Source organism: Prionailurus viverrinus, chromosome E2, assembly GCF_022837055.1.
Source record: "Prionailurus viverrinus isolate Anna chromosome E2, UM_Priviv_1.0, whole genome shotgun sequence".
NCBI lineage: Eukaryota > Metazoa > Chordata > Mammalia > Carnivora > Felidae > Prionailurus > Prionailurus viverrinus.
This window is the reverse complement of record NC_062575.1, coordinates 29,234,285-29,247,847: the sequence shown is the minus strand read 5'-3', so window position 1 is coordinate 29,247,847 and position 13,563 is coordinate 29,234,285. Positions and strand designations below refer to the sequence as shown.

General features: G+C 62.1%; 1 protein-coding gene and 1 long non-coding RNA gene across 4 annotated transcripts in view; one reads left to right on the top strand and one right to left on the bottom strand.

Moving 5' to 3' along the window:
- GNAO1 (G protein subunit alpha o1) overlaps nt 1–13,563 on the top strand; it is a 171,795-nt gene that overhangs the window by 154,783 nt on the left and 3,449 nt on the right. For 2 of the 3 annotated variants that reach the window (XM_047834626.1, XM_047834628.1), the window contains 2 exons: nt 2,102–2,255; nt 4,372–7,977. In XM_047834626.1, the coding sequence (XP_047690582.1) occupies nt 2,102–2,255; nt 4,372–4,559 (342 nt within the window). In that variant the 3' untranslated portion in view covers nt 4,560–7,977. Of the gene's footprint in view, nt 1–2,101; nt 2,256–4,371; nt 7,978–11,142; nt 11,297–13,563 lie in introns of those variants that run through there. The other variant, XM_047834627.1, reaches the window with a different exon arrangement.
- On the bottom strand, nt 11,821–13,466 carry LOC125152542 (uncharacterized). Its single transcript, XR_007147244.1, has 3 exons — nt 13,385–13,466; nt 13,025–13,223; nt 11,821–12,158 (listed from the first exon to the last, which is right to left on the bottom strand). It is a non-coding gene; the product is annotated as an uncharacterized LOC125152542 (long non-coding RNA).

Here is a 13,563-nt window from a genome sequence, read left to right as displayed (position 1 = left end):
CCACGGGGCTGCCAGTGAACGAGGGGCCGGGCAGCCGTGGGCACTGTGCTCGGTACCCTCCCCGTCTGCCCACCTGGTCCGGCCCTGCTACCGAGTGGAGCGCACCCCCTGGGGAGCTCTCCCCATAGGCGCCTGCGCCTTCCTTCCCTTCTTGCCTTTACTGTCCCTCTCCCACCCTCCCTCCTCTCTCCTCCTGCCCCATTTCCCCTGCCCTTCTTCATAAGCGCCGAGGCCCAGGACCGTGGGGAAACCAAGGCCAGAAACGGGGCCTTCGCTGGGGCCCTTTCCTCCCCAAAGCAGGCTGCCTCTACCTCCTGGGCAGAGCAGCAGCCCCTGCAGGAACAGGCTTCTCAACATGACAACAGCTCACCAGGCGGCTCGTTGCCGCGGGGGCAGCAAGAACGATACCTACCGTTGCTCTAGAGCTAAACAAACGTCTGTGCGTCCGGGACTCGTCTGTGCGTCTGGGACTCCGCAGCATCGGACAGCAGAGGAGCCAGACGGGCGTGGCCCGGGGCCTGGCCCCGCCTCTGTCACTGGGCGAGTGTGGGCTGCCTCTCCACTTCCTCCTTCGTAAAGTGGCCGTGGTGGCAGAGCGGCCTGGCGGGCAGCCGTGACACCCGCCACACGCGGAGCCAGAAAGACGCCCGCACTCAGGACTCTGCGCACAGTAGATGACCGTTGTCGGGACTCTGGCCAAGCGTGTGGCCGAAGGACAAGCTGGAGGACACGGACGCTCGGCCCCCGGGAGGCAAAAGCTAGGCCCTGCTGGCCAGTCCTTGGTCCTCAGCCTTCCTCTGGGGTCAGCCTGCGCGTCCCTGCCCACCACCCCCCCCCGCCCGGCCTGGGGCAGAAGTTGGGACTGTCAGGACAGGTGTCTGGAGGTGGCTCCTAGAGGCTGGCCAGGAGCCGAGGGACTGGAGACTGCCCACCTGCCAGCGGGCCTCCCTGTCCACTAACCCCAGCACCCCGAGGGTTATATCCTGGCCTCCTACCTCAGGCCTGTGGCTCCAGTGGCCTTGGGCCTCAGCCTGCCGCCATTTCTTCACTGTCACCACCGTCACCACTGCCTGCAGGGCCTTAACTTGCCAAACCAAGGCCAAAACCATGAGCAGATTCTGAGAGACCCTCCAAGCTGGGCAGGTATGAAGCGCCTCCCTCCAAGCGAAATCATCAGCTAAGAGTTGAAAGCACCAGGTTGTCAGGGCGCCGCTGGGTGACTTTGCTGTGAATGCCCTCCCTGCCCACCCTCGCCTTCCATCTCCAGTCCCCGGGCACTGTGGCGGGCACCGTGGCCTAGGCTGGCCTGCATAGGGGCCTCTGGATGGGCTGGCCTTGACCTCCTGGCCCCGGGACTGGTTGAACCAATATTTCCATTTTTCTCTCTTTCTCTCCTGTGTTCCGCTGGGTTTTTATCTTCCTTTCTGTTTTAATCTGTTTTGCTGGGTTTCTTCTTGGGGTTCTTCTGGCCGCTCTACTGAGAAACCAGCCCCAACAACGAGCTCCCCCAGAGCCGCCCCTGGCCCAGCCACGGCCCAGCCAACCAACCCGATCCCCCAACCACACCAAGGCCACAGCAAGATCACCCCCTAGACGCTGTCCCCCTGGTGGCTGCTTCCAACTCTGGATTAATTCGAGGATCTCTCAGTCCTCGGTTAATGTTTCCCAATGGAATGCGTGCACCCTCCCACCCCCGCGGGTGAAACCGAATGGGATCCCAGTAGAGAAGTCTGCATGGCCCCTGGTTCCGTGTAGACGTGTTGGATGGCAGTGCTGTCCCTGCGTGCATGGTGCATGTCCTGTCCGCAAGCCGGAGCCCCTGCGGGGCCTTCTCTGCCCCCTCCAGGGCAGACCTCCTCCGGGGGTGGGGGGGCAGCATTCTCCATCCTGCCCGCCCTGCTCTGCCCCAGCCTGTCTGCGTGTGGAATGAAGTAGGGACCGTGTCCCATTTGTCCTGTGGGTCCCCCTGTCTCTGTCCCTCGGTGGTACGTTCAGCCACGCTGGTGGGCCTTTCCTTTGCTTGTTCCGCTGTGTCGGTGGCCGTGGTGAGTCAGGGCCCCGGGCACCGCCAGCCCTCACTTGCCTCTCCGCTCTGTTGCAGAACCGCATGCACGAGTCCCTGAAGCTTTTCGACAGCATCTGTAACAACAAATGGTTCACAGACACGTCCATCATCTTGTTTCTTAACAAGAAGGACATATTTGAAGAGAAGATCAAGAAGTCCCCGCTAACCATCTGCTTCCCTGAATACACAGGTAGAGCCCCCCTGCCCCTCAGGGACAGCAGGGACAACACAGCGGGCTTCTGGCCACGCTAATGCCGGAGGGGGCGGCGCCTCCCGCCCCCGCCGAGTCCAGTCCACCTCTCCCGTGCTCTGAGGATGCCCCAGACCCTGGGAGGAAGAACCCAGCCCAAAACAGAAGACGGGCCTCCAGGCCCCCGGAATGTGCCGTAGTGAGGCGGGCCGGGCAGCCCGCTGGAGCCTCCTGGTCGGAGGAAGCAGGGCTACAGTCCTGGCTCTGCTGCCTCTTGGAGCCGCAACTTCGTCACCTGTAAACACAGGTTATCAGTGAGGCGACAACAGCAGGATGATGAGGGGGTTGAAAGCCGGGGCTTCCAGTCAGGCAGCCCGAGGCTCACGCCTGGCTCCAACACTCATAGCAGGTTAGGTAACTTCTGGGAGCTTGCACGTCTGTGAGACGGGGATAATCGCTGTGATTATGCAGCCCTCCCTCAGGACTTGCCATGCGGACAAAGTGAGCTAATGAGCATGGGGAGCTTAGCATGGCAGCTGGCACATAGTAAGTGCTCACTAAACATTCGCTATTACTGTCACAGTCGTGATGATAACTAACGAGCACCTTAAGAGCACCTCCCACAGGGGCAGTTAGAAGACGGGAATGATCCGTTGGCTATGACGGAGGTCTGCAAGCAGCAGAGACCCTGGCCTCCTGGCAGAGGGGCTGAGGACGTCAGAGCCACCTCTGCTAATGTTGCCGTGGTTCACCTAACTGGGATGTACGAGCAGCCAGGGAAAGCAGCCTGACCAGGGCCCCAGCAGAGGCGGCTAGAACGGCCCAAGTGCCCACTGGCTCTTCCAGATGGCCAGGGCCTGAGCAGACGGGTGAGTGGGTGGAGAAGTGGGCATTCCCAGCCTGACCACCCCCGGGCCTGGAAAGCACAGGGCGAGGGCAGAGTCCCAACAAGGCAGGCCTGTCAGGCGAGCCCCCAGGCTAAGCCCCCACCTCCCTGAGAGTAGATGTGGGGGTCATGATGGAGCCAGGCTAGCAGCACCATCCCCCCCTTCCTCGAGGCCAGGCCCCCAGTGGCATGCACCCAAAGATGGACAAGGCCCTCATGCCCACCAGTCAGGCTTCTCTTAGCCCTGAGTTGGTCTGTGGATCCTGCCCTAGGTGACCTGGGCTGTGGCCTGTGGTATAGCGGAAGCAGGCAGGATGGGTCCGGCCCCAAGGCTGGTTGGGGGCTGAGGACGTCTGAGTGCCTATTTGTCAGTCCCAAGGACGCTCTCCCTCACCTCCAGCCCAGATCACAAAAGGAGCTGTGCTCTGGTAGACCCTCAAGGCCAGGTCCGTGTGCTCATGTGCCTGAGGGGCTGGGACCCCCTTCTAGGTCTGCCACTCCCAGGCTTCCCGTCCATACAGCAGCCACCCTAGCCTAGCACTGTGGCTCCAAGATCCAGCCCCACTGCCCGGCTGCCCTTAGTCGGCCGTGGCAGCCCTACTCTGCCTGGGCCCAGACTCCTGCAGCCTGTGGGGGCCTCAGTGCAAAGCGGGGAGTCCTGTTCCGCTTCTCCCCAGACAGCAGGTGCTTCTCCCGGGCTCACCTGGGAAGAGCAGTGTGGCACTCCCCAGGAAGGTGGCAGAGCCAGGCACTTGTGAATCCCAGGTGGTGACTGTGACAAAGGGGAGGGGTGAGAAGAAGGAGGGAGGAGGCCCAGGTGGCTCACCTCCGGCAGTGGGCAAAGGAGGTGACATGGGGAGGACCTGTCTGCAGGCTGTGCATCAGCCAGGGGCCCACCTTCTCTGAGCAGGACCCACGGTAAGAAAGAACATTTGCATCAGGAGTCAGTGGGGACAGATTTAAAAGGAAAACAGAAGTGTCACGAAACATGACTCACCCTTAATAGGAACGAGGCACGGTGAGATCTGGTCTTTTTGCTTCATTTCAAACCGGACATGGACCACCGACTTGCTTGCGTGGCCCCCTGTTGACTTAGCTGAGCCGTCAGGCTGCCCTCCCCCAATCAGGTTTTGCCCTCAGGGTTGTCAGCGGGAGGTCCTGGCCCTGGGTCTGATGGACACCCTGGTGGCGGCCTCGACTCACCAGCTCCGCACCTGGTCTCTCCTGCAGGCCCCAGTGCCTTCACAGAGGCCGTGGCTTACATCCAGGCCCAGTACGAGAGCAAGAACAAGTCAGCCCACAAGGAGATCTACACCCACGTCACCTGTGCCACTGACACCAACAACATCCAGTTTGTCTTTGACGCCGTGACGGACGTCATCATCGCCAAAAACCTGCGGGGCTGTGGCCTCTACTGAGCCCCAGCCTCACCGACCAGCTGCCCGCCTCCCTGCCTGGACTGCCACCCCACCCCACCCCTAGGACCAGAGCTCCGTCGCCTCTCAGACCGCTCTCTGCACTTGACAAAGAAGCGCCAGCCACTGGCACTGAGGAAGGAGGAGGAAACACCCTCCGCCAGCCGCCCCTCCCCCGGACATCAGAAGGCGTGGTAACACAGGGCCTGGGCCGGGGTGCCGAGTGCCCGCACCACTGGCCTCTGCTTTATCTCTGAGAGTTCTGGGGAGAGGGGTGTGGGGGCCAAGGCCACCATTTGGCCCAGAATGGGCATGCACTACACTTGGTGACTCACACTCAAAGTCCCAGGGTCTCCTCCTGTGTGGGGGTGGCTCTGGGGCAGGGTGCTGGCTGGGGTGGGGGCCGCGGGAGCCACTGCTCAGCCTCTCCTGGGGTCTTTTCTGGTCAAGTGCGGCTGCGTCACCAAAAGCCAGGGTGGGACCAGCCCAACCACGTGTGGGTCCCATGGCTCAGGCCACGGCGAGTGCCTCCCTCCTCCTTGTGCCTGGATCTCGGCCCTCTGGCACGAGCCCCTTCTTCTCTGGACCATCATCCCTCCTTGCACACTTTGGAGGTTCCCATTGCCTTCTGGGGAACCCCCATCCCTGACTCCTCGTAGGTCTGGAAATGCTTCTGAGACTGACTTATTGCAAAGGCACGTGGTTGATGGTCAGAGGGGTCGAGTCCCGCGCCTGGAAGGAAGTCTAGGAGGAGGTGGGAGGTGGCAGGGGAGGGGAGGCTGAGGGGAAGTAGCTCTGGGGTCGACCAGGATGGGGCCTCACCCCCAGTGCTTGCGGGCTCAAGGATGACCCGTTCACTTTCTCCCATCACCTGGGTCTCTGGCAACTGCTCCAGAATGTGAGTAGTCAGTCGTGCTCTCCCTTCTCAGATTCACAGTGAATCTGGCTCAAACCAGCAAGGCCAGGCAGGGGGGCCCCTCAGGCACCGTGTTCTGAGGTTGAGGAGGCCCCGGGGAGGTGTTGTTGTGGCCCCTGCAGCCAATAGCGCAGCTTCCTTCTGTCTTGGTGAAGAAAACAGAGTTTGTCCAGAGCTGTGGGTGTCCTGTCAGCCCTCAGGGGCAGAGGAGGAAAGACAGATGGGGCCACCATCCTGAAGGGCCTAGACTGGCTCAGACACATACCCACCTCCCCCACCCCCTGCCCCACTTCTCTGGAGAGAGAGTCCTAGAACACCCTGGAGGGGCTTTGCTGCAGAGATTCCTGAGCAGAAAGGGGTGGGGTGACTTCTTTTGGTGACCCAGGCCCTGGCTGGCCTTGGGCAATCAACATACCTCTCCCTTACACCCAGGAGCCTCCCGCGGGCTCACGCCAACACCCTAGGCAGGCCCTGTGTGCTTGTTTGGCAGTCGGTCCTAGGAGTCAGATGTGCCCATGGTAGGGAAGAGGGCTGCCCCTTAAGAGGCCTCTGACCCCTTCCTCGAGCCCTCTGTGCTGTCGGCCTCACTCTGGGCTCTGTTCCTGGACTCCCACTACAGCCCCTGGGCTGCCCCAGAGCCAGGAAGAGCCCTGTGCCAACAGCTCTGGGCTTCTTGGTTCCGGTAGGCACAGAGCTCTGGGTGGTGCGCAGGAAACCCAGGGCATCCTCCCTAGTGCCAAATGCCTGCAGGGATGCGTGCCACTGGGAAGCCACACCCCTCGTCCGGCACACTTACTGCTGCCCCCGTCCTTGTGGGAAGTCACCGGGCAGCCAGGCTGCAGGGACCAACCCCCCCACCAGCCCAAGCCTACTTCAGCTTTGCTTGCCTTGTTGCGTGCTGGACTTTGCACCAGGTGCTGGGTCGTGGCAGAGGACAGGCCCCTAGAACCAACAGTCTCCGTGTCCTACCGTGAGCAGCCAAGGCCGGTGAGGCCATTTTGTCCAACAGTGAAGACGTAGCAGGTCTTTCCCGGCATCACCCCACCCTGGAAGTGATCCGCTGCGCCCCTAACTCTGCCCCGTGACCCCAGACTCAAAAGCAGCCACCAAGAGGAGGCATGCTTGGACAACCCCACCTCTAAAGCCATTGCCCTGGAGGTGGAAGTCACTGGCCCTCTGGGCCCAGGGTTCTCCATCGGCCAGCTGCCCCCACCCTCCCCTGTGGCACCAGGAGGCTGGAGGGGCAGGTTGCCTGGGGCCTTCCTGTCCTTCTGTGCCCCGGGCTGCCCTGCTGCTGCCCGCAGTGCTCTCGCCGTCCCACCCTAGCCTGCCGTGGAGTCCTCGGCTGTCTAACGGAAGCCCACACGGAGAGGCCATCCGGGACAAAGTTCCCTCCTTGTCCACTGCGTCTCCCATCCACGTCGTTATTGGTGGCTCCAGCATGGGGAGGGATGACTGAGGGTGACAGATGAGTTCTGGCTCCGTCGTGGGTATGGATGTAAGGGGACGATGTTGTGAGAGACCAGGCATTGGGGGGCGGGGTGGTGTCTCTCATCCATGGTGGCTTCGTGCGTGTCCCCAAAGGACCATGCCTTAAACTCTATGAATGGCTCTAATTTAGCAGGCTGAGGGGAAACGGGATTTCTAGGAGGGACGCCTTTGCCAAACCCATGAAAAGTGTGCCTGCCATTTAGATGCCTGTGGGCAAGTTCTGTGCCCTGCACCGATTGCCCTCACAAAAGCCCAGTCTGGGCCTTCCCACTGAGAACTGTGTGTGGTTCCCCAGGGCTCTCCAGCCTCCCTGGAGGGAGCCGGGCCTGAGGCCCAGGTCGGGGCTCAGTTGAGCCTGTCCACCCTCCCCGCACCCCTCCCCCGACCAGAGGAGAAAGCACAGCTCTGTGTCTCTCACCATCAGCTATGACAGTCTGGGTTCCATGGCCATCTTCCATGGAGGCCTTAGATGCCACGTGCCCTGGCCCTTCCTCTCCCGTCCGTCCCCAGCCGAGCCTGAGGGCCCACAGCCGTGTGCGCCGACTACCCAGGCGCGGTGGCTGAGCCCAAGCAGAGCCGCCTCTCCCCCAGCCCGGCTCCCCACCCCGTTGTGGGAACCAGGACACCCAGGCCCTCCGTGACTGCGCTGGGCATCAGTGAGTCTCCCCCAGGGCGGGCAGCAGCGGCGGGGGACCTCCCCACACGGAACCCCAGCAGGGCAGCCCAGGACCCCCCCAGCCAGGCCTTCCCTCCCGCCAGCATGAGCCCCGCAAGGCAGGGCCCCCACTGAGAGCGAGGGCATGTACAGTCATCCCCCAGGGGTTGATTCTGCAAGTTTTTCCTGCCCCCTGCCTCCCTTCTTGCCCCCCGCCCCCCCGACCTGGCCTCACTCACTCCTGCTCATCTCCTGCCTCCTCCCCACCCGCCCCTACCCAGGCAGGGGTGAGTCCGGGTGCTGCTGTCCCTCTGCGTACAGCGGTCCCCTCTCCCATCCCTGCCAGCGCTGCCCACCCCGTATTAACTGTAATTTTGTAAGAAGAGTGACTTGTTGGTTTAATAAATCTCTAGTTATTGTAATAATTTATTGGCTACCGTAATGTATTTATTAGTCACCTGCCGTTAATAAAAAGTGCCAGCTTTTTCTAGTGCAAGTGTGGTGTGTTGTGTCAGGGCCCAAGGAGCTTCCCCCAGGTGCACCCACATGACACATGTCCTCGTGCCCTGCACAGGCCCGATCCCAGGGCCAGGACTGTGGGCCGCCCGGCACAGGGGGCACTCTCGACTGGAGGACAGAAGGTTTCCGGGCAACCGGCCTGACCCCGCCGACCTCTTGGGATTGTCGTGAGCCCACCTTCCCGTCCCAGTGTGCTTGGTGCTGGCCACACCGCTGCCCTGGGGGACGCGGCAGCCGGGCGGACAGAGCTTTCCTGTGGCTGCTGGTGGGGGGAGACGGGAAGGTGACCGCGGACAGGAGTGGGTGGCTGTTGCCTGGCTGTGATCTCTGGCTTCTTTCTCTTTCCCCCAGCGGTGCTGTCTCCACTTTGCGTGTACTGCAGCATCTGTTTTCTCCAGGGAAGCTGGGGAGGACAGGCAGGGCTCCTGGCTCGGTGCGGGGTTCCGGTCAGCGTGCAGAGGGATGGCAGTCGGGCGTGTGCGTGGGGAGGGGGGCTCAGTGCCGGCGCCTCCCCTCCCCACTGCTCTCCCTGGGTCTCCTGGATCAGCCCTCTTCCAAGGCTCACCGAGAGACCCTCCCCGCAAAACCGGGTCCGACTGTGCGCGGCGCCTCTCCAGACCACAGACCTTTTCAGTGCGTGTGCCCTGTCCCCTCAACTAGACTGTGAGCTCGCAGAGAGCAGGACTCGAGCTGGCTGTTCCTACCGCCCCGTAGCAGCCCAGCAGAGGCAAATCCGGTCGGTGCTGCTGGGCAGAGCAGGTGTATACACACACACTCTGCAGCCCTGGGCAGAGGCTGCAGAAGGGCTGAGCCTCAGGCTCGTGGAGCTGTGGGGCCCAAGCGGCTGGCCTGCACTTCTCCTGCGAACCTAAGCTCGGGGGCCCATGTGCTAAGCGGACGCAGTCCCTCCTCGGTTCAGTTCACCCTGGGAATCCCTTCTGGTCCTGGGAGTCCTCCAGCATACGTCCCCATCACATCCTCCGGTGTCTGAAGACCAAAACAATGCTCGGGACGGTCTGTTGTGCAATGGGCCTGGGGACTGGCCTCTGGCTGCGGGCTTGTGGCTCTTGGTTGAGCAGCTGTGGGACCAGGCGGCTGTGTGTGGTAGGAGGCATTTTCCTATTGAGTCCTTGGGTCGTGGAGCGTCCCTACTCTGCCCTCAGAGGTGACACATCGGGCCTGAGTGTTCCCAGCCCTCAGCAGGGAGCTTCCGTTCACGCGACCTCCGCCCGTCCTCCTCTGAACGGGCCCCGTGGCGCCAGCACCCCTGAGTGCAACGGTGCACGTGACAGGCCAACTTTGGGGGGGCTGAGAATGGAATGTGCTGGTTGGGGCCAGGAGGCTAACAAGGTCATAGCTGTTTACTGGTCCAGCAAAGAGAAGGACAAGGCCGTTCACTGCAGCTCCCAGAGTGGGTAGTACAACCATGCCAGTCGGCTGCAGGCTCCCGAGGGGCAGCGGAGAACTTGTTCCAGCGACTGGCCTTAGCCGTCGGCACAGGGTTTGGGGCTGAGACTCTCACAGGCCATCGGTGTAATAACGCGGTCATGGGAGAGCGGCCGGAGGCGCACAGAGCTGGTCGTGGCCCTCTTCCTGTCTATTCCTCTAGAGGCCGTAGACTGCTCATACTGGCCGGACGAACCATTGCGTTTCGTAAGCTCTGGATCTGGCCCAGAGCCGGGTACACGTCTCCGCTCTTCCGGCCCCAGCTCTGTCACGTCTCAATGTCCCCTCATGCTTGATGAGGCTAAATAACACGAGGCAGGTGATGTGCTGGGCTGGGTTCTGGCAGAGTGGGGCCCGGGGAGCAGCGGTGGCCACTCCGCCGTCTTCCTCACCGCCTTCTGCTCTGATAGAGGAAGGTGGCCATGGCGAATGAGCCAGAAGCTCACTCAGCTCTTACTGCTTGCGAGGCCCCGGGGATGGGTTCCTCCCCCACGGAATAATGCCCAGTGATGCCCACACCACCTCTCCGCAATGACCTGTTTCAGTCTTACGACAGAGGGACAGTGTAGCCTGGAGTTACCCATGGAGCTGAGTGTGGGATGGATAAGCTTCCAGGGCTGGGACAGGGTCCGAGGGGAAAATGAGTGACTGTCCCTTTCCTTGGGAAGGTACGTTTCACGGAGGAACCACCTTCCCGCGCAGAAATGGCTTTGCTCACAGAGAGACGTGCTCCCCTGCATTCCCAAGAAACATGACCCAAGTCTGTGTGCCTGGTCCTGCGCAGCACAAGTCAGTGCTTGCCCGGGGCAAAAGGCTATTCCCCCTCAGGTTCTGCTTTATTTGGAGTGCCCACGGTGGTCACTCGCTTGCTAAATGGACTTCTGTGTGCAAGGCAGTCCTTTGTGTCTGCATTGCTTCAAACTGCTTGCAGGGTCAGACATGGCTGAGTTTGCCCCGGCCAGAGGAAGTGTGGTCCCCCAGAAGCCTCCCAGGAAGCAGCCCGGGCAGGAGCATCTCCCCAGAGAGATGGCCCCCGAGGATGCTGGCAGGAGCCTGGCATGACCTCCCCTCCATCCACAGGAGGGGTGGAGAGTCACCGTCTCCACCCACAGATTGGGCCCCAGAGGAAACACCTGGACGGGAAGTGCCGAAGCCCTGCTCTCGGGCCCCAGTCAGCACCGCCTCCCCCGACCAACACACTCCCACCCACGCAGGCAGACCCTTCCGTGGCGGGGGACCGTGCGATGGGGAGAGTCCATGTCGCCCTGTCCTCGGCCCCACCCGGGGAGCCACGGCTGCTCCCAGCCCGGTCTCTGCCATTAGCCCCGAAATGATGGTGTCGGGTGCCCTGAACGCCGAACTGAGCAGCCCTGTGCTGTGACGGGTCACGGGACTACTGTCGCCTTCGGAGGAGCCGTGGGGGCACAGGAGCCCCACCTGAGCTGCTGGGCAGCCCTGTTCTTCTCTCTCAAACCTAACTCTCTTCTTCTCTTTCCCTGTCTCCATGTCTGTCCCTCCCACTGTCTGTCTGGCTCTCTTTCCCCCCGCTGGGGCTACAGAACCGCATGCACGAGTCTCTCATGCTCTTCGACTCCATCTGTAACAACAAGTTCTTCATCGATACCTCCATCATTCTCTTCCTCAACAAGAAAGATCTCTTTGGTGAGAAGATCAAGAAGTCACCTTTGACCATCTGCTTTCCTGAATACACAGGTGGGTGTCGGGGAGGTCCCGCCTCCACCAGGGACCTGGGCTCTTCCAGAGCCACGAACCAGAGCCCGGCTGCCCCGTGGGCTCGGGGACAGGCTGCCTGGCCAGCCCCCACCGGTCCTGGCACGTGGGCACCTCTGCCCCAGTCGGGCAGGGGTGCAGAGAAACCCCGCAGGGTGGGGGCCTGTTTGGCTCTTCCCGGGACACAGCCCTGGGCGTGGTGGGAAATGGACCCACCTGACCCATTTGTGTTGCCATCAAGTGACTCGAGAGCGACTTGACAGGAATCAGGAGGCAGGACAGGACCACAGGCTTCCCCTTACGTCTTGTGCTCACCCTCTAGGAAAGCTCTCCTGCCTTCCCCAGTCTCACCGGTGGCCTCCCCTTGCCCCTGCGCTGGGAGGCTACTGGGCCACACAGCACCTTGCCACGAATTAGAAAGGGTGAACTCGTGGTCTGGGAGGGAGCCCGGGCTGCTTTTCAGCCCCTACCTGCTTGGGTGCACTGTGCCCAGCCAGGTCCTTCCACCCCTCGCCCACCACACCCGTCCCCCTCTCCGTCCCCTCCCCCATAGCTGCCGTCCCCCTCTTCCTACGCCCCTGGCCCTTTCCCCAAATCAAAGCACTCCGGCTCTCTGCAAGCCGCCTCCATCCCTGCCTGCCTTCTTCCGCCTTCTCTGGGGAACGCACCTTCCCTCTCTTGGGGCTCCCAGGAGGAGGCATCACAGATCCCCACGAAGAAGCTCTTTCTGAAGGGGTGGGGAGGTGTCCGGCTGTCTCTCGCCAAGCTCTGGGCCGCTGCTAAAGGCCGGATCGGTGCTGATGGCATACCATCCCTCCGGGGACTGGGAAGCTTCCAGGGGCCCCTGGGGTGGCGACAGAGGAGGATGTGTCACAAGTTGGCTCAGCCAGGAACGCACGAACTGACGACCCTGGAGAGAGATAGGGGCATCGACTCGGCTCCCAGGGCTATCCGGGTCCCCGAACCTAGCCAGATTCCAGAAGAGATGAATGCCGGCCCCTCCATCCATCTCTACTGTGAGGAAGAGTCAGCTCACTCTTGCGTGGGGAGGAGGGCCCATCAGCTTGTTCGGAGCACAGCCCGTCTCCTCACTGATACCCCACACTGCTTGGGAACCTGCAGGGGCCCAGCCCAGGGTGCCTGGGGAAGGAAGGGGTGTGGGCTCCGTCTGACAGACATCTGCAGCACAGTCCCCCATAGGCGGGGTGCAGGCTGAGTCCCCAGCAGCTCCTGGGGCCAGACCGCCCGCAGCTGTGGGCAGGTTGACCACCTGTACCCCGCCTTTCATCTGGGCACCACAGCGGGTAACAAGAACGCCTAGCGCCGAGGGCGGCCATGCGGATAGATGGAGCGGAGCTGGGCACCAAGCCCACTTGCCACTGTCAGTAGTGTTACTCAGAGGATGAAAACCAAGAGAGGGGGAAGCGGTCGCGGAGGCTAGAGGGAGTCTGGGGGGCGGACATGGGACGAACCGGAAGGGCCCGGGCCGAGGGGGGCCCTGCCTGTGGCCAGTCTGGCCAGTCTCTCGCAGCCTCAGCTTAAGGTCCGTCGGGACCGATTCGGGTCTTTAGAAAGTTGTGGTGACCGGAGAGGGGCTTGGTAGCCACAAGCCCCAGCAGGCCTTCTCAGGCCAGTGCCACCTTCTCAGGGGGCAGGCACAACCCTAAGACCCTCCCTCATCCCCAGGGGCCCGCCCTGTGGGACCCCAACCTGGGACATGGTCCGAAGAGTGGTCAGTCTTGGTGCTGCGGAGCACGGGGCTCTCGGTGCCCCCAGAAGAAAGTCAGCCTCTGGAATCCAGAAACATCTGAGTTTTCCAGGGCCTCCAGAGAATCCAGTTTGAGTTCACACACCACCATGATGGATGGCAAATGGTCAATGATGCAGCGGTGCCATGAACTGCCAAGGCCTGTGGGACAAGCCGGGGGGGGGGGGGGGGCTGGTGGGGGCTGCGTGTCCGAGGCAGGCTCGAAGGACGGCCGGACTGTGCAAGGTGCCATCTCAGCAGATGCTACGAAGCCACAGCTGGGCATCCCCCCCATCTGGACGGGGCCCCTTGGGGGTTCTCACCTCCATCGGTGCTGATGGGGTCCACCCTGGTGCTGTGTTCACTAACTTGATGTCTTTGCTACAGCCGCACCTTTTGCCTTTGGTGCCCTGCCGATAGTGGGGTTGAAGAGCGGTCTCTGCCCTGACCCCCACATCCCAGACATCCCCAGCCCCTTACCTCTGACCCCTCCTATTTGCTA